The sequence below is a fragment of the Xyrauchen texanus genome, chromosome 25 (assembly GCF_025860055.1).
Source record: "Xyrauchen texanus isolate HMW12.3.18 chromosome 25, RBS_HiC_50CHRs, whole genome shotgun sequence".
In the NCBI taxonomy this organism is placed as follows: domain Eukaryota; kingdom Metazoa; phylum Chordata; class Actinopteri; order Cypriniformes; family Catostomidae; genus Xyrauchen; species Xyrauchen texanus.
The window spans coordinates 37,765,156-37,785,206 of NC_068300.1; the positions used below are offsets into that span (position 1 = coordinate 37,765,156).

The following is a 20,051-nucleotide window of genomic DNA, read 5'->3' on the forward strand; positions in this document are numbered from 1 at the left end:
ATATTTGATTTCATTACTGTATTATATATCATGCTTAAACTAAGGATGAAAGCGGCTGTTAAACTGTCATTGTGACGCAATCGCGGCCTTGAAATACTGCTGTTGCGTCATAATGTACCGCTACACTGTTGCAGTGATCTATGGTGCCATTGTGACGTGACGTTTGTGCGTTGAATACAAATGCGGCCTGTCAGTGCGCCACCGTGATCCAGACTAAACGGAAAAATGTCAAATATTTATAAATGTATAGAATACATTCATATATAGAATATAGAATGCATATGTTATATTCTCGCCCTAAAAATGACATAGGCATGGGCTATGTTCAGAATGGAATACTAGCCTACTGCTTACTGCATATGACGCAGTATACACAGGTTTTAAAACGAGTATGTGAAACAGTATGCTTTATGAGACTTTAATAACCCTCTGTTAAGAGATTATAAAGGGGTTAATTAATGACTAATAACTCATTTACAAATGCATAATAATCATTTATATGTAGTTATACCAACATGTATACAAATGGCTGACTTTCTAACAACATTTTTAAATGACTTATTAGTCATTAATGAACCCTTTATAACCCCCACATTTCAAATAGTAGAATGCTATGCTTCATTGACATCACATGAAAGTGACAGAAATATAAATATTAAATTTTCATCCACATTTTTTGTAAAAAAAAAAATAGCTTAACTTTTGGTATTATGATCATATAGAATCAATATTGAGATGTTAAAAATCACAGCTGATATTACTTCTGGTTCATTTGTCACACTGGAAATGGGAGGTTAAGTCATCCGTATGTTCTATTCAGTCCTATCCGAAAAATTATGATTCTGTGCGCAATTTACATACAGTAAACTGCAGAAATAGAATGAGTAGTAGTATGCCACGTATTTTAAACTCAGTCATATTTTCTCGCAGCGGACACATGCCCATCAAGCACGAGCCAATGTGATATTGTTCAAGGGCTTCACGTGACATTCCAAAAATGCCGTGACCTTTAGGCCATTCAGTGAAATTTCCTACTGAGGGCTTATAGGCCAGAATTGTCAGCACCCTGCTAAACTGCTGCATTGTTTGCAAAAGCTGTTATTACTGTAATCTGCAGTTAAACCTTAACAATTAGCACAGGCATTTCACTTATAAGCCATGGTGGCCATTTCAGTACAAGCAAATATGCCTTTATATTTGAATATTCCTGAGATATTTAATTAACAGATTTACAACAGTGCTCCATGTATCACCATTCAGCTGTGCCGCTACTGAATCTACAGCGCTACAGCAAAATAAATTACAGCTCATTTTAGCCAAGTTGTGAGTTTGCAGATTTAATTAAATGTGATGAGATAAAAAGACAGAGTAGTGTGGAGTTAAACAAAGACAATAAATACAAAACACATCTTACTATTGCGTAGTCTTCGCTGGCTGCACGTAAAACAAACAGACAGCGGGACCAATGTAGTCAGTTTCACAAACAATATATATATATATATATACAGTATCTATGTATAATTTATGTATTTGGATACACATTAGTTCTAAGCAATGTACAGTGCATCCATGGCATACTGTGGCAGGGCGGAGAGCGGGGCCGGGTCATGATCCTAAAACCCTCCGCCCTGCCACACATACATTTTACCAGTATTTATGTTCACTGGGAATTGAACCCATGAACTTTGGCTTTGCTGTCACCATGCTTTAGCTAAAGGAATCACAGAAACAATGTCTAAGAACTGGCTCTTTAATAAACCACTTAAAAAGATTCACAAACTAATGAGTTATCGGTTTGAATCAGTCTAATGATTGTTTTGGAGCTCCCCCGCAGCAACACAATTATGTAGGAAATGCTGTTTTTGTCCAAACCAAAAAAGTGTTGACAAAACATTCAGATGGAACCAAGCCACCATACCAAAACCCTGCTGTGTATTTGATGGTATGCCATTGCAGGCCAGGTACAATGTCTCAGTTTCTGATGGTGGTTGAGTTTCAGGCCGTGGTTTTTCGCTGCATTTATGGGGCATAGTGGGGGTGGGGTAGAGGAGGAGGGGGAGATGGTCACATGACTTTAGGAGTGGCCCTAAATGTGATATATCTGCAGTCATGCTGGTAAAAGTGAGTAAATGGCAGGCATCCAGGTTTTTTTTTCTGCAACAGCTTTTAATGGTGGATATGAGCAGCACTGCTGTCAAAATAATCTGTTAACAATTATATATTCTAATAATGCTTTTTACAGAGGTCGAACAGTAGTGGATTTTGCCAATACGATTAATAATTAGATAACCGATTAATCAGCCATTCGTTCTATGAATCAATTCATAGAAGTTTATTTTATATAGTGCCTTTCCCAAGCTCAAGGTCGCCTTACAATTTGCAAATTTCATTGATACAGTTAGATAGTTACAAGCTCACACAAAGTATCAAGACATCAATATCAAGTATCTGTTAAATCTGAAATGAAAGTCAAAATGTGTACAAAATGTGTTTTTAGTTGAGACTTGAAAGCAGTTAATGAGGAGATATTGCAATGTTTTAGAGGTAGTGAGTTCCAAAGTTTAGGAGCAACAACACAGAATGACTTACCACCCACTGGCCAGTTTATATCTAGGAACTGACAAAAGACCAATTTCAGAGGATCTGAGAGACCGAGGTGGGCAATATGGGTGAAGCAAATCATACAAATAAGTTGGGGCAAGACCATTTAAAGCCTTAAATGTTAGGAGTACTTTGTATTTAATGTGAGATGCAACAGGCAGCCAGTGGAGATCATGCAGATGAGGTGTAATGTGATCAGAATGCTTAGTGAAGGTGAGGACTCTTGCTGCAGCATTTTGAACATATTGTTGCCAATTGGTTAAGCCAACAAGCAGGGCATTGAAAATAATCCAGGCATGTTGTGATCAATGCATGTACTAGGGTTTCAGCATCAGCCAAGGTGAGAGAAAATTGGAGGGGTGAAATATTCCGTAGAGGAAGAAAAGCATTTTTAACGACAATAGAAATGTGAGAATCAAAACAAAGAGTTGAGTCAAATAGGATGCCAAGATTATGGACAGTTTAGGAGGGAATCCCACAATGAATCCCATCAATGTTGATGCAGAGGTCCAACCTTTTTTCTTGAGCATTAGTTCCAATTATCAGTATTTCAGATTTATTTTTATTTAGTTTGTGGAAATTCATGAACATCCATTGTTTAATGTCACTAATACATGCAACGAGTGAAGCAGGAGGAGAAGTGGTGGTGAGGTAAAATAGATTGTCATCAACATAGCAGTGAAAGTATAGGCCATGTTTATAGATGATGTGACCAAGTCGGAGTATACAGATAATAAACTGTAATGGTCCAAGGACTGAACCCTGTGGAACACCTTGTGTGAGAGGAGCAGTGGTAGATGATCGGTCCATGGTAACTCCGAGGTAGGTCGGATTTAGGTCATGTTTGATCCACTGGCCCTTGAGGTAGATATTGAGCTCCCGTTTGGCTTGTGCAATGTGGAGGTGGAAGATACTAGATACCGACTTGGTTGCACTGGGCTGGAGCCGCCACCTATTAAGGAAGTCCGCCATCAAGTCCATGTCCTTGTTCAACACGTTCTCGACCTCGTCAAATGTCTGATGTTGGGTCCCAAGGCAAATGTCATCTGCGTAGATGAATTTGCAGGACTGTGTTGCTGGAAGATCATTAATATAGATGTTGAAGAGACTGATCATTAACATATCATGATCATCTGAAGAAGACAGCCGCCAAAGTCAGCTCTCAGAATAATCTACTCCGCAAACTCGGCTGTTGAGTAACAGTTGAGACACTCAAGACCACTGCACTTGCTCTGTGTTACTCAACAGCAGAATACTGTGCACTGGTTTGGTCCAGATCATCACACACCAAGCTAGTTGATGTTCAGTTAATCATGTCTATGTGCACAATCACTGGAACCCTACATCCTACACCACTACCATGGCTGCCAGTTCTTAACAACATACCACCACCACATCTCCGACAACAGGAGGCCACTGCCAAGCTGCTGACTAAAGTCCAAGTGAATGACAAATTGCCACTCAACACAGACATCACATTGCATTCAGCAGCCCACCTGCCATCAAGCAAACCTGTCTGGTTGAACCCGCCGCCAGAGGATATGACAGCTAACTCGGCATGGAGTGATGAGTGGGCATCGCCATCGGTCTGTCCTCCTGGCTTCGACCTTCCTCGACGACACTGGTCAATGCTGAACCGATTCGGACGGGACAGGGTCGATGTGCAGTCAACCTTGTTTGGTGGGGGCAAGCCACCTTACCTGAACTGCAGCTGTGGGGAACCAGAAACCATGCAGCACATTGTCAACGAGTGTCCACTAACTTATTTCAATGGCGGATTCGAGGCTCTACACCTGGCTGAACAAGATGCTGTTCTGTAGCTGGGCACGCAATGCAAACGCTAAGAAGAAGAAGTGGTCGATTTTTAATTAGTAATGAAATATTTTCTATCAGTGAGGAAAGAAGTAAACCAAGTGAGAGCTGAACCAGTGATGCCAATTTCACAGAGACAAGAGATAAGGATATCATGACACACAGTGTCACAGTGTCACTAAACTAAATCCCATATTTAGTTTAGTTTTCAACCAAATCCCAGATTGGGTGTATAACGTGGGATTTTAACACTAAACAAGCCTGAGTCACACCGGGGACTCTTATTTTGAAATTATGTAGACTTTTTTACAATGCTCTATTTTTTTACAATACTCTATTTTATAGCCTATAAATTATTATTATTCACAATATATGAAGTTGGAGACAGGATGGACTGTATGTGCTGACGAGGGATGTTTCCATATATTCTCATTTTTCTTTGTATGTCCTCGCTTCAATTAAAAAAATATATAAATATATTATCAGAAGAACACAGGAAAAAAAAAACTTATCGGCATTAGGGGTTGACCAATATGTATTTTTTTTAGGGCCGATATCGATAATGATTATTAGTTATTAAGGAGACTGATAACCAATATGTGGGGAGGTGTGTGTTCGCTGTCCTTTTCTGCATATTGTGGCGCCGTTTTGTGGTCCGTTCTGCATAACGCGGCGGTATTTCAGCTTATCGGGGCCCATTCGGCCCCTTTCACGGCCAACCCACTGTCCTCCGCTGATCTGCCCAAAAGTGCGTCTGCCCACCGGGAAAATGCCCGGTATGCCAGATTACCAGTCCAGAACTTGTGCTAATGCAACTACAGATGGCTAACATTTGTAGTATGTAACAATTATTATTTAACCTGTAAACCACTTTTGCCCTTTATTTAAAGGGGGTTCCTGAAAATTCGCTTACCAATGTCTCTTTATTCCTGCTATAGTTTGGTACACACATTTTTGGATTTTCATTGGATTACCATTAGCTAAAAAAAAAATGTAACAGTTTTTTTTTCATCAAATGGATTATAATGATTGCGATGCTTATTGCAACTTCAGTATCTGTATACTTACCTTTGAATAAAATCTTGTCCTCTCAGTAATGCATCTTCTCGCTGCTTTCCTCTTTCCCACCTCACCCCTACGAATACGGAGTACAGTGGTAATTGGCTATTTACTTGTGACATATAACTAATCTGATAATACTGTGGGTGGGACATTGAGCCAGACTACATGCAGTAACTTTTCAGAGATAGAAGCGTTGGCACATTTTAAAATGTACTTATTTAATCGGCAGTCAGATCAGACAAAATAATGATTCTGATAATTAGGAAAATTATGAACATCAGATCTGATTATTGGCCAGGCCGTTAATCAGTCGACCCCATAATCGGCAGAGATCTTTGTTGATAATCGATAGTTCTGAAAAGAAACTATCAGCTTGATTAATCAGTAAAACTGATATATCATCTACCTCTATTTTTTATATTAATAAAGTTATTAAAAGGTATATCTATTGACAAAACCAGTTTTAACTTGGTTCAGTAGGGCTGTAATATTCAGTGAAATACATCCTTAAACATTTAAAACACTTCTTAAGCCAGATAAATGTGGCATATAAATGTGGCATATTCGATTTCAAAGTTGCTTACTGCATTTATAATAAAAGCAAAGAAGAAATTTAGAAGTAGTAAATAATTTGTATACACATTTCCCATCACAAACAGCCAGTACACACTGCGGTGGTGGAGACAGGGTAACGATTCTTACACAGTGGCATAAGATCATCATTAGATCATATTTGGCCTCATCTCATCTGTCACAGCAATTGTATTTTTTTAAAACAATCGTTATGCGACTCCTTAGTGAAAAGTTTAAATCTACCAACAGCAGCTTCGGGGCAAATAGGCTTTATTACAGCAGACGTGATAACAATGACGTGATCCGTGAAATATCACAATTTATGTGAGTTTGTCCTGATGAAAACTTCCCAGTGTGACAACTAGCCCTGGTCTCCCCTACATACCCTGTACTGCAAAAATAGTATTGTATTCCAAATGTAGCCAATGTCTTTTAACATGGCATTATAAAAATGTCTTTAGTCTATGAGTTGAGCATTTGGGTGGGTATGTGGTTTACATCATGCTACAATTGTGATAGCATGCAACTCCATCTTCCCCAGTGTCTAGACACCATCAACTATCATTATCTCTCAAGATCCCTTAAACACTCAACCAGATTGAAAGCACACGCAGTCTCGCACCCACACACAAAGCCATTACACAATTACACACCAAAGACATCATGGTGATGGGTGTGGCACTCATTTTAGGGAGCATTGTACAATGCAATTTAGACACACACACACACACACACACACACACACACACACACACACACACACACACACACTTATAGTGAATACAACAGTGTGTTCATCCTCTTTGTCTTTTTGCCATTGTTTGGTGTGTACACTTTGAGAAAGTGCATTTGTTTGTGTTTGTGTGTGTGTGTGTGTGTGTGTGTGTGTGTCTTATGTTCCAAGATAAAGACAGTGTGTGTTGTTGTTACCAGTGTGTTCACGGGATGTGGAGCGTTAGATGTAAAGCTTTAAATCTTCTTACTTGTACAGCAGGGCCAAGCCTGGCCACGTTCAAAGTAACACACACTTACAAATGGCTGATGACGACAATCACTTTCATTCTAATTCCCAAATACACATATTGCTTATGTACTATGGCGAGCCATTTCGCCGGGTTGGGCAGAATACTTAAAGAAAGTAATTATTAATATAATGTAGGTTTATATATAAGTACATTTCTACAACAGACCAGAGGTGTTTCAAGAGTGCTCAACAGCACTGGGATGCCTCACTCTTTGCATCACTCCACTTTCTACTATTGAATGGCAATCAATGGAGAAACAGTTAATTTTGTCCTGAGAATGGTGTAGTTACAGCTGAGAATGTCCTTGATCAACAATGTTTGCCGCATCTCAGATTGATGTGTAGAAGCATTTGCATACTTGCTTAGAGTACGTTTCATTCCTAACCACACTTCCTGTCTGTCTGTAGCCCATGATGAAGCAGTCTCCATGGGGTAGCCACCAAGGCAGCGGCTGGAACTCTGGCGGGATGTCATGGGGCCGAGACCACCGGCGTGGGGGTGGCATGGGTGTACCTGGCTCGATCAACCAGATATCTCCCATGAAGAAACCTTTCTCTAGCAACATCATTGCTCCACCTAAATTTCCCCGCTCCGCAGGCTCCCTGGGACCGAAGTCCTGGATCGAAGAAAATATGTTCCGTACTGACAACAACAGCAACACACTGCTGCCCCTGCAGGTATGTGCGTGTTCTAGGGATGTGCATTTTTGGAAGGAAGTTTGGGGTTGGACGGAAGGTGATAGAGCGAGCTCCGCTTGCACTAGTTTTTAGATAGTCAACGTACGTATCATGTGTCATGTTTTTAAGTTGTGCCAATTTAAACAGTTGGAAACAGCTTTCAGAAATTGTCATGCCCATCTGTAGTGTGTTCATGTATAAATGTGTGTGATTTATATGTGTGTGTTGAGCTCATTGTTGTTCAAGAGGACGTTCCAAGAGGCTTCCACAGGATCTGTTGACAGTGATGAGTCACAGTGAGGTCATTAAGGGTTTTTGGCAGTTTCATCCTGAAGGAGCCTGTCCTCTCCCCTCATTATTGTTTCACTCGGGCGTTTTCTCACAGTCTGAATGGAATTGTGAACAAAAATATGCTATTCAGTAGACAACCACTTTCCTCAATGTTTGTAGAGTTTAGGCGTCAACAGAAATGAGTTTGTCTAGTTTCAATGTCCTTTTTGGGTAAAACGAATTATATCTGTTTAGTTTCCTTTTTTTATGTTAGACGTGCAATCTAGAATTATAAAATATATATAAAAGTGAAATCTCATTTGTGAGGAAAATTATACAGAGGTTGGTTTTCTAAGATCTTCTAAAACTAGGGTTGGGTGATATAGTAAAATGTTTTTTTTATTTTTTTACTTTTGACATTATGTACATATCTTAATATTTATGTATTTGCTCTGAATTGGCTTAAAATAGTCATTTGTTTTCCATCAGAGGAACCATCATTTTAACCTTTTTTTAATATTTATGTAAGTGCTAAATCACAGTAAAAATCACATTTATGTCATGTTTTCCACACTGCTTTTCACTAAATGAACACAATGAATAATGGTATTTGATATTCAGATTTGATGTCTGATTTGCCATTTGTGCTACTAAAATATAAATCAAATGGTCAATAGTCTTAATGGTCTCATACTAACAAACTGGGAAACCTAGAGGGACGGGAAACTTGTCTAATTCCGCAATATTCAATAATATTGCTTTAATTGTTAATTGTCAGCAAAATTATCGCAAATATTTTGTGAATATTCAACAGCCAAATAAAAAGCGCTTTAAAATCAATGCAAAATACATGATGTTCATGATAATCTGAAATTTATTGTGCACTTTAAGTGATTGCAATGCTTATGAAGTAGAACAATGTTTTATTGCCAGTAATATGATCACAAATATGTTGTGAAAATTCAATTGGCCAAATAAAAAGTGCTTTGAGATCATCACAATATTCACATTGTTGCTTAATTTTATATTACCAGCAAAATTATCGCAAATGTATTGTGAATATCTAATCGGCCAGACCTACCAAATACTTAAAAAAAAGATTATGAAAATACAGAGTACTGACAAATAACAGCAGAAGGAGAAGCCGAAAGTGAAAAAGAGTGAGAGAGACAAAAAGACAAAGGATGGGAGAGTAACATGTTTTTAATCAAGTAGCCCTATTGGTTTCACAGCGGGTCATTTACACGTGAATCACTGCGTTGTACCTAAATACACCCTGTCTGTTGGATTCCACTGAGCGGTAGCACCTGTAGGAGGGGAGGGATGTGTTTACCTGCTCGTTTCAGGTGGGGTTGTTTTAGGTGAGTTTTTAAACCTCTATTCACAGGTGTTGGCCAAGCGCCACCTTAAACAGGCCCTGTGTGCCAGTGGCTATCAGATTGGACGAGAAACATTCCAAGAGTGCTGATAAAGGAATCCTATCATACTGGGACGCTTCACTGTTTGGATCACTCCCCTTGTGTTCATTGCGTTCCAAACTAGATGTGTGGATTTTGATTCATCCCTGCGACATTAAAGATTTCAGCCAGCAGGTGGCGACAAAAGAGAGTCTTTTTGTGTTATGATGAGCGAGTTGAGTTGACTTTGGGAGTCTGCGCTGTCAGTCAGGACTTGAGTTTCATTGATGTCATCTGTAGTGATCGACCGTTATGGATTTATTAATGGCCGATGCTGATATCCAGAGAACAGGGAGGACGATAGGCTGACACAATGCCGATATATTACACAATTGAATATACTGTAGTAAATAACAAATATAAAATTGCTAAAAAATGAATACTTATCTATAAACTCTTATTTAGCACTATATTTACTTAATTTGACACTAAACTTTAACTTTGTAAAAACAATAATAATAATAATATTGTATTTTAAATGGTAGATAGCAGTTTCTTCTGAATTCTGTTTATTCATAAAGTTTTTGTAATTTATTTACACATGAAGAAATTATTAATATATTAGGAAGAAGGAAATAACAGTACACATAGTCCAGCAATCATGGATGGCATGTCCACGTTAGCAATCGCATTTTCTCAAAATAGAATCAAAACAATTGCACATACAGTGCATATTGAATAAGACATTTACTTATAGCACGCGTTTTTACTTTGAAGATGAACTCACACGCTTGTGCGGATCCAGCACGAGCAGCATTCTCCTGACATTTTAAATGGCCTGTATCACCTGTTTGAATTGTCAAGGACTAATCATCATGATTTGTGAATCTGAGGAACTTTTGATCCTCATCCTTAAGTTTTGATTCTGGCAAATGGGATACTTTCCTCAGAGAAAGATATTAGATGAGTGCTAGACGGGAAGAAAACACTGGATTTTCGTGAGGCCTTTTTAAAAGAGATATCTGCATATTTGTAGATGGTATAATAGACATTTATTGATATTTGACATTTATCATTACAAAAGTTACAGGGAACATTTATGAGCGTTGCACAGGATGCTGGATCTGCTGAAGTTGTGAGAGTTTGGTTTATTACATCTGTTTAAACTAAAAATATGCGCATATTTGCAGACGGTATATGATATTAGTTTTATTGATATTTGCCTTTATATCATTAGACAAGGCAGTTAAAAGTTACAGGGTACTGTTGAGGAGAGAGAGGGAGAATAAAACGTCTGCCTCCACTGTTTAAATTACAATTTGTTACATAACAACAAAACGAACCGTGACTGGTCATTTTCAGTCGCTTCGCATACAAGCAGGCAATTCTCATCGCCTCAAGAAACAAATCGGCCAAAGGGGAAAATGCATCAGCCGATGCAGTAATACAAAAACTCGGCCAATTTATTGACCTCTGCGATATATTGGTCAACCACTTGTCATCTGATTTTCTCTCATTCAATCATTTGGATTATAACTATAACTATTATGGAGTAATTAAACACACTCAGGGCACTTACCTGATACCCGATTTGAGGAGATGTATACTATCAACATGGCAGAGGAGAGTCTCTGAAAGATGTTCCTGTGTCTGTGTCAAAGTATGAGTTCTCCAATAAATATGCAAGAAAGAAACTAGCATCCTTTACATTTAAACTTGAGTGAAATACTCATATGACATTTCCAAAAGCATGTTCAATAGATCACTCCACGATCGGAGCAGAATAAAATCACACTACAGCTGAGGAATAGAGTTAAACTAAAAGCTTCAGTGTTACTGTTCATCACTGCTTGTGAGTCGTGATCACATAATCACATATGCTCAGTCGCTCTCTCTCGCTATCTGTCTCTCTCTCACACACACACACACATATACACACATCTTTGTTACTACAATAACTTGTCTAAGCCTAAGCCGTCATTACAAGTTCTAAATCAAATTAAAATTTAGTTATTACTTAGTTATTTTTTATTTACATGTTCGTTGAACTGTTGTGTAAAAGCAATATAAATATAAATTTGCTGTTTTGTCTGTATTTAATCCACAGCTGTGATTATCTGCAACATAACTGCAGTTATCCTTACAAAAAATCTATATTAGCCACAAATTTGCTAATTAATGATTTATCATATGCAAATTAGATTTTGCTTCACCGCAAATGTTTGCCAGAAGTCTGCAGCTCTTTGCCGGTAGTGGTGAACCTCCGGCAAACCTTTGGCAGCAATGGACAATTTGCCAAAAGTTTGCCGTAAAGCACATTTGCATATGAAAAGTATCAGTGGCAAACTCTCCTTGAACTCTCAATTTCTGTAAGGGTAGCTGTCAGTCTCAAAGTAGCTGGAACTCCAGTTCACACCTAATGATGACATGGACAATGGCAGTATGAAGGTGTTAAGCCGCCGCTACAAAGTTTTCCTCAAACTACCTGAAACGAACTCAAAAACACCTTTGTTTTGGCCAGATTTTGATCTAAACATCACACCACTCGTTCTTTGATTTCATATGAAGTACAATGGGGTCTTTAGTTGTAGGTTCGATATTCTTTGGAAATTCGGTTTCTCCTCCCCGCAATCTCTGGAGGCGACAATCTTACACAGATATGATTAACACAATTAAGTTGAAGATAGAATTATCATATAGACATAAACATTGTACTAAATGAGTCAACGATTGACATAGCTGTAGAATTATGCCAAAGTGCTCCAATGCGCATTCATTTCCTGCCTAACATAAGTAAGGAACCGTCCTCCACCCGCAGAACTAAAACATCGGCAGTGTCCAAGCATTCATTTAATTGGCATGTAAGTTATACATGAAATATTACAACCTATAGAATGTGGAAATGTCCTTATTTAATAACAGGGTTTATTAAGATTGAACATGCAAGTCAATTAAGTGTGTGGACTTTTTAGAAGGCAAATATTCAATGAATGACAAACTTAAAAATAACTATACCCACGCTAATGGAAGAAAAAAAAAACCTCTCCAACCATTCTTCCATTCCAAATGAATGAAGGGGGTGGTTGATCAAAAAATTATTATACATGACCAATTTCCACCTTGTCTCTGAACCTATGACTGAAGTACTCCATTTTGGGTCTGCTTCCCCCTTAGAACCACTCCTGGGTAAATCTCACAAAACCTGTAAAAAACATGTCCTGGTCATATTTCACCCCAAAATCAAAAGAAAATCCACTGTATATAGATTATCCATTATTCTGCAAATATTGGTCAACAAACAGATAGTCCTGCTCACCGAAGTATCAACAGAGCTGTGGTTGTTCACATTGGTAACAATGTTTATTGTGGAAGCACACTTTTGCATCATGTACAGGGTGACTAAGAATATATTCTTAGTTCATACTTCATTTTCAGACCATATCGTCTTTGGCACATCACGGTTAATTCCTTTAATGGGTTTTCAGAGCACCAGGCTTAACAGAATTGAACAGAGGATCCAGAGATGAGTGTGCTCTGGCCTTCATCACTTCTCACAGGAAACAGGTTCAACTCTACCAGTATCTTCCATATTGCTCATTTCCATAAACAGCGTGCCATTTGGAATTCTTAACATTCCATACGCCTCTCTTCTCTCCTCCTGTCCTCTCTTTCCTGCTCTGTGTTTGCTTAAAATTTTAGAGATCTAGTGAGTCATGTACTGAATAATCAAACAAGAATAGTAAATACATTTGCAACCCTACAATAAACGTAACCTAGTAAATGTCACTACGTTAACTATTGAACTGTTAGCCTACTAGGTTTTTGGTGTTGTGGAATAATAAATAATCTTCAGGCTGTGTTCCTCACCAAGGAAATGACCTGCTTTTCAGGCACTAATTCTGGCGATGTTGCTGTAGCTATATTTAGCACGATAGCACCTTCCCAACCTGTGGTGTCTGAAAGCTCTGGTGTGAGGGCCTGAGAATATGAGTGGATGCTGTAAACAGAGCAGGAACTATTATATATGACTCTGCTTTTAAAATCTGGTCTACCTGTGGCAGGTAGATGGCTGTGACAGCTCTGAATGGAGGCATCTGTTCTTGATGTAGTGAGAACACACATCCTGTGTGCTGGGGGGGGGTTCCCAATGCACTCGTAAGTCCTCGTGGTGCCATAGTGACTCGCCTCAGTCCGGGTGGCGGAGGACGAATCTCAGTTGCCGCCACGTGTGAGACAGTCAATCCGCGCATCTCATCACATTGCTTGTTGAGCGCATTGCTGTGGAGACCTAGCATGAGTGGATGCTCACGCTATCCATGCACAACTCACCACTCACCCCACCGAGAGCGAGATCCACATTACAGCGAACACGAGGAGGTTAACCCAACGTGACTCTACCCACCCTAGCAACTGGGCCAATTGGTTGCTTAGGAAGCCTGACTGAGTTACTCAGCATGCCCTGGATTCGCAATTGCGACACCAGGTCTGTATTTCAAGGATTTTAATAGACGATTGATACTATAATGAATCCATTACTCCACTTTTTATTTTACAAGAGACTTTCAGGAACTTTATTCAGCATGTTTCTCCTGCGATGTGCACACTCCGGATGGCAGCTGTATTTATTTATTAATTTTTTTTTTTTTGCGATAATGACACAGATATCCGTGGAATGTTGTTAAGACAGGTGTTACAATAGGGAGATGGGAGAGCCCTTTAACATCTACAGGATAGTAGAAGGATATTCTTGTAACCCAGCTAAACTGCAACAACATTTGACCCACAAATCTCTCTCACGCACATTCGTATCATTCTGCCTAAAAACAGCAGATAGAAATAACCTAAACGAACCTGTCTGGTTAGTTCCACTCGTGACATCTCTACAAACAACATTCCAGAGGGCTTGAATTGTGAGGGTGACCCAGAACTCCAGCTGCCACAGTATTCCTGGGATTCGGAGGTGACCTGGCATGGTAGCAGCCTACACAAACACACTCTGTTCCTGCTTAGAGCAACCAGTTTGGAAAAAATGCAATTCGCTGTGTTCATGTCTACTCTGACTGTATTAGTACACTGCCTGTAATCCTGTAATTCCCTTATGAAGGATTGCCAGTGTATTGGGAATTAACTAAGAATGAATTGTGCCCACTGAAAGCATTGTTTATTTACATGCACGTTCGCCAATACACGTCTAGGGAAATCGGAGAAAAAGCGAGTGTGATGTCATTTCTAACAAAATCAAATTCATTTTAGATTGTTGCGGTGGTTCGAAACAGCTTGCTAATGCAAACTCGAATTAAAATTTGGTGCCGGCTGTTAAACGCCTAATTACTATCATTAGTCCATGTCATTGTGTCGATAGGTTTCTTTAAAAAACAATTATAAAAAAAAAACATGACTTTATGTGCATTATTTTAACAAAATTCATCACAAAATATAATAAGAGTGTAACTGGTTCATATTATTACCAGGTATAGCTTGTTAGCATTAGCATTAGTGCCATTAATGCAGAAAGTAAACATGACAAATTACAAATTTTCTACTGCATATGTATGTGACTTTAAATCATCACTGAGTGGTTAAAACAGCTTCTTTTAATGATTTCATGTGGAGTCTTGTTACAAATGCATCCTAAAATACAATAACAGAGTGTAGCCGGTGCATATTATGACCACATATAGCATGTTAGCATTAGCACTATTGAATGCAGAATGTAAACAAGTCAAAGTAGCTGTTTTAACCACTCTGATGATTTAATGATGTCATGAGGATTCTTGAAGAAGTGAAGAAGTTCAGCAGTGAAATCTTTTCACTGCGTGTTGAAAGTAAGTTTGGCTTGAATTGTAGCCTACTGTGAAATAACGTCCAAAGACGAGATCCACGCAGTCCATTTTTGTCACTGAATAATGTCTCTTTTAATACCCTTTCTGTTCTTTACAAACAGTTGTTGATATATATAAAAAAAATCCTCTCTCTTTGCGCTCACTGGCTGATGTCAGTAGTCTTAAAGAGACAGTACCGATTTAGCATGTGTTCTTTATATCAATGTAAATACTTGTAAAAATGATGCATGTAAACAATAAACATGTAACAAAAATAATGTTTTCAATGCAATATATGCAATTTAAAGACCTTTATTAAAGGAATACACTGTAATTGAAAATACCAAAGTATCTAGAACGTAAGAAGGTTCCTTTATAATTAATAGCATTAGCTAAGATATTTTTTTTTCATATTAAGCAAAATGGACATTATAACTGAAATATACCCAATATATTCGGAATAAATCGAATCAAAATCAGTATGGAATTGAATTGCAAGCTTGTGAATCATAATCGATTTGAATCGGGAAATCTGTATCAATACCCTGTATGGTTACCCCTAGTAACCAGTGCACAAATGATCACATATAGTTTGTTAGCATTAGCGCCATGAATGCAGAATATAAACATGACAAATTACACATTATCTACTGCATAAACAGTTTGTGTATATATATATATATATATATATATATATATATATTACTTTAAATGATCACAGAGTGGTAAGAACAGTTTCTTTTACTGATCACACGTGATCATAAACTGGATTGCTGGTGGTTGGTGAATAATGTGCAGGGTTTTGCCCTAAAATGCTACATGATTCATGTTTAGTGTTTAGTGTGATTTGACACTAGCTGCATCTATCTGTATTGCACATATTGACACTGTTTATCTCCCCTGTCTGTCTCTGTCTCAGGATCGGTCCAGGATGTACGACAGTCTGAACATGCACTCGCTGGAGAGTTCTCTGATTGACATTATGAGGGCGGAGCAGGACCCTTTGAAGGGTAAGATCCTCTTCCTGCTCATTACACTATCGTCATGGTAACAGCCTTATAAGGCTTTTGAAGAGAGACTTCATGTACATTGAAGAAGTAGAGTATAGATTTCTACATTTCTTAAGATGTATACAAGATCAAAACCACTTGCATTTTTATAGATTCCATAGAAGATATATACAGAGGGCATTGTCGGACTGTGAAGCTTTGTGATGGAGAGCTTCTAAAATGAATAGTTTTGGTTTAAAATCTGATTAGATGAGCCATTGAAGCCATTGTAAAAAAAAGCCGATATACACGCACTTGCTACCGCACATTAGTTAAAATCCTAAATAATACACAAAGGTGTCACAAGACTGATAAATCTGCTTATATTTGGCTATTTTGAGATTATGGAATGCCCGCTTTTTCACAATCCAATCAATTCTCTTTGGATCCTATTTGATTATATTGATTATAGAAGTTAAATCGGTTGCGAATGCGGTTTCGCATTGGTGTTTTAGGTACTCCATGTTGGGCTTAGTGCTCAGCCTACTGTAGCATTTTGCTTTATTTAGACAATAAAGAACGTTCTGTACTGTCTACATTTGTGTAGAATGCCAGTGTAATGCCCGGTCTTATAGTCAGATCAGGGCAGAGCAGTGTTGGGTGTGGCACTGTGTTGCAGTTCTCTCTCTCTCTCTCTCTCTCTCTCTCTCTCTCTCTCTCTCTCACACACACACCGGAGCTTCTTGCTTAGCCTGCTGGAGCAGATGGAGCAGACACATGGGGCGGCACTCACTGCAGAGTGACGGTGAGAGAGAGGGGTGTGGGTATGGACTATATATAGCTCATGACACACTCTGCCACTGTGTGTGTTACATCTAAAGGACAGGAGAGGGTGAACTAGGGATGTCATTGTGCTTTTCATAGCCCCTCCTTTTAAGTCAACGTGAAATCAGAATTGACCCCATTTACTATTTTAATACTTATTGTGCACAATTCCTTGGTGCATGTTGTTCTACAGAGAAAAATGTTTGTCTTGATAATCTTTGATCAAAATGTATGTCTGATGTCATCAAGACCACTCGGGCAGGGAAAAATTAGTTTAGCCAATTGCATCGCAGTGTCAGTCAATTTCAGATGGTTAAAAGCTCTAGCCCCTTGTCTACATTATTTTCAAGTTGGTCCCATAGAATCACGTCACTATACCGACATTTTGGCAAAATAATTTTTACGTGGCTCGTTGATTGAGCAGTTTCCCGGTTAAATGAACACTAGAGGCACTACAACAACAATTACTTTTATTCACTTTCAAAACAAATCACGAGTAAAATGGAAGACATTAAGTTCATAAACACATATTTACCTCACATAATGCTATCTTATGACATCTAAACACATTACTATAGCGTATGACTTATAAGACGATATAATTTAACATTTGCATTACAAATTTGCATTTAGGTTTCAACCACAGATATCGAGATGTTCTGAAGTGCAGCTTTAAATCGTGATGGATAAATTCAAGTCCTGCCCTACATTCTTTTACACTGACTATCCTGTTTCACTCAGAAATATAGTACATTATGGAAGTTAAATGGTCACAAATTCTGATTCATGTTGACATTAACAGGGTTTGGGGGGAGGGTAGCCAAGCGAAACCATCAAATTACTATCTAAATGTTTTACTAGTTTCTGAATAGCTAAGGTACCTGTGCAGTTGATGTGCTTAGCTTTTGTGACATGCCGTTACCATAATGCTCTTATTTGAACAGTTTGTGGAAGATTTGCTGAGTAAACCACTCAGAAACATGCTAAGTAAACAATTGAACGGTTAATGGATCGTCACAAATGGTCGTGCTAGCCCGCATCATGGAACGTGCTGACTCTAGACAAAGCAAAACACAGAAAATGACTCATTGCAGTTGAAATATTAGGCACAATGTATTAACAACACTCAGTCTTGCAATGTTATTATATGTGATCAAAAACAGTTGAAACAAAATTCATTTAGTTATGGGATAGACATACAAGAGCTTGTGAAATCTGTGGACATTGTGGTGTCTCTAGGAGCATTTGCGTTTAATAATTGAAGAACAGATGGTGTGTGTGTGTTAAGAGGACTTGGATGTATTACAGCTGCTCCACGTGTACCTTAAGACACTTAGACACTTTCTAATGAATCCGACTAGCTTGTCATGGATTGGCTGAAATGTGTGCATTATCCTTTTCATTTTTTTTGTTTTGGCAGTTCGTACTTTTTTTTATCACAAGTATAAAATGTTGGTGTGTAGCTCGTCCATCACCATTTGTGCTATGAATATGAATGATAACTCAAATACGCTGCTTATTGAGGAGAGTGTGTTATTACTTTTCAAAGTGACCTGATTGAATTATTTACATTTTGCTGATGATAAAGCAGCCAAAAAATGTACTTACATTTAATGAGTGACCTGAGCTCTATCTAGAGACCACAATATTATAGAGACGTTTGAGTGCACTCAATTAATTAGGCTAGTATGTAGAGATCGACCAATATTGTTTTTTTGTTTGTTTTTTTACAACAGATTATTTTTATGTTTACATGTCTGATAATCTATATGCAGAACCGATATTTTAGAATTGTTGTTTTAATTCCTTTTTGCAAAATTGTAACTAAAAACAACAGAAGCATTAGCATATTAGTAAGTGTATTATATAAAGTGTATAATAATATGTGTGTATGTATATAGACAGATATATATATAGATATATTCTGCACATATTTGTGGTCCCAAATGTTATTATATTTCACACGTTTCCCTGTCTGGTAAGTTTACCCTTAAAATATAGAGAGGTCTGGCAAACTTGCCGCAAATTCGCCAATCATTGTCGCCAAAGGTTTGCTGCAGGTTCACCACCATTGGTGAAGATCTGCAAACTTCCGACAAATATTTGCAATGAATCGCAAGCTTATTTGCATGTGAAATAATGAGTGGGAAATTTCATAGCCTGATGCACCCATCACTATGGAATAGGGTAAATCTGAACTCATCAGACCACATGACCTTTTTCCATTGCTCCACAGTCCAATCTTTATGCTCCCTAGCAAATTTAAGTATTTTTTTCCAAGTAGCCTCACTAACAAGTGGCTTTCTTGTGGCCACACAGCTGTTTAGTCCCAATCCTGTAAGTTCTCGTCACATTGTGGATGTGGAAATGCTCCTATTTTGCTCTTCCTTTCACTATTAAACATAGCCGTGAGTTCTACTGTTGATTTTTTATGTGACTTCACCAAGGGTTTCAGTGATCTCCAATCACGATCATTCAAGATATTTTTCCGACCACATTTCATCCGCAAAGCTGACGGTTCACCACTATCATTTCAGGTTTAAATAATGTGTTGGACAGTTCTTAACCAAACTCCAGTGATTTCAGCAATCTCCTTAGTTGTTTTCTTTGCTTGAATCAGGCCAATAATTTGCCCCTTCTGAAACACAGTAACATCACAACCATGGCATACGCCTGAAAGAAATGAGAAGCTACACACTGCATCAGTTAGTCTTAAAAGATTTGTTGCCAGCTGAAACATATTAATCACTGCAATAATGATCCAATCATAGGCTCTAAAGTATCTGCTTATTTAAATCCAAATGGTGATTTTTTTTTTGGCCAGGCAGTGTATAAAGTGCCTAAAGTGTATAAAGTCAGCATTTATGCACAAATGTGGATTTTGTATCTGCACACGGCGACCAAATAAGTGCTCACATGTCTTCGTTACTGGGGTGTGTCATGTGACCAACCCTCAGTCCCCTCACTCTATGTGTGCCATCTGTCTTGTGACAGGGTA

The 20,051-nt window shown here is 38.3% G+C and overlaps 1 protein-coding gene across 2 annotated transcripts in view; it reads left to right on the forward strand.

Annotated features, from left to right (window-relative positions):
- cpeb2 (cytoplasmic polyadenylation element binding protein 2) overlaps nucleotides 1-20,051 on the forward strand; it is a 38,153-nt gene that overhangs the window by 1,709 nt on the left and 16,393 nt on the right. For both annotated transcript variants that reach the window (XM_052091615.1, XM_052091616.1), the window contains exons 2-3: nucleotides 7,481-7,750; nucleotides 16,159-16,249. In XM_052091615.1, the coding sequence (XP_051947575.1) occupies nucleotides 7,481-7,750; nucleotides 16,159-16,249 (361 nt within the window). The remainder of the gene's footprint in view (nucleotides 1-7,480; nucleotides 7,751-16,158; nucleotides 16,250-20,051) is intronic.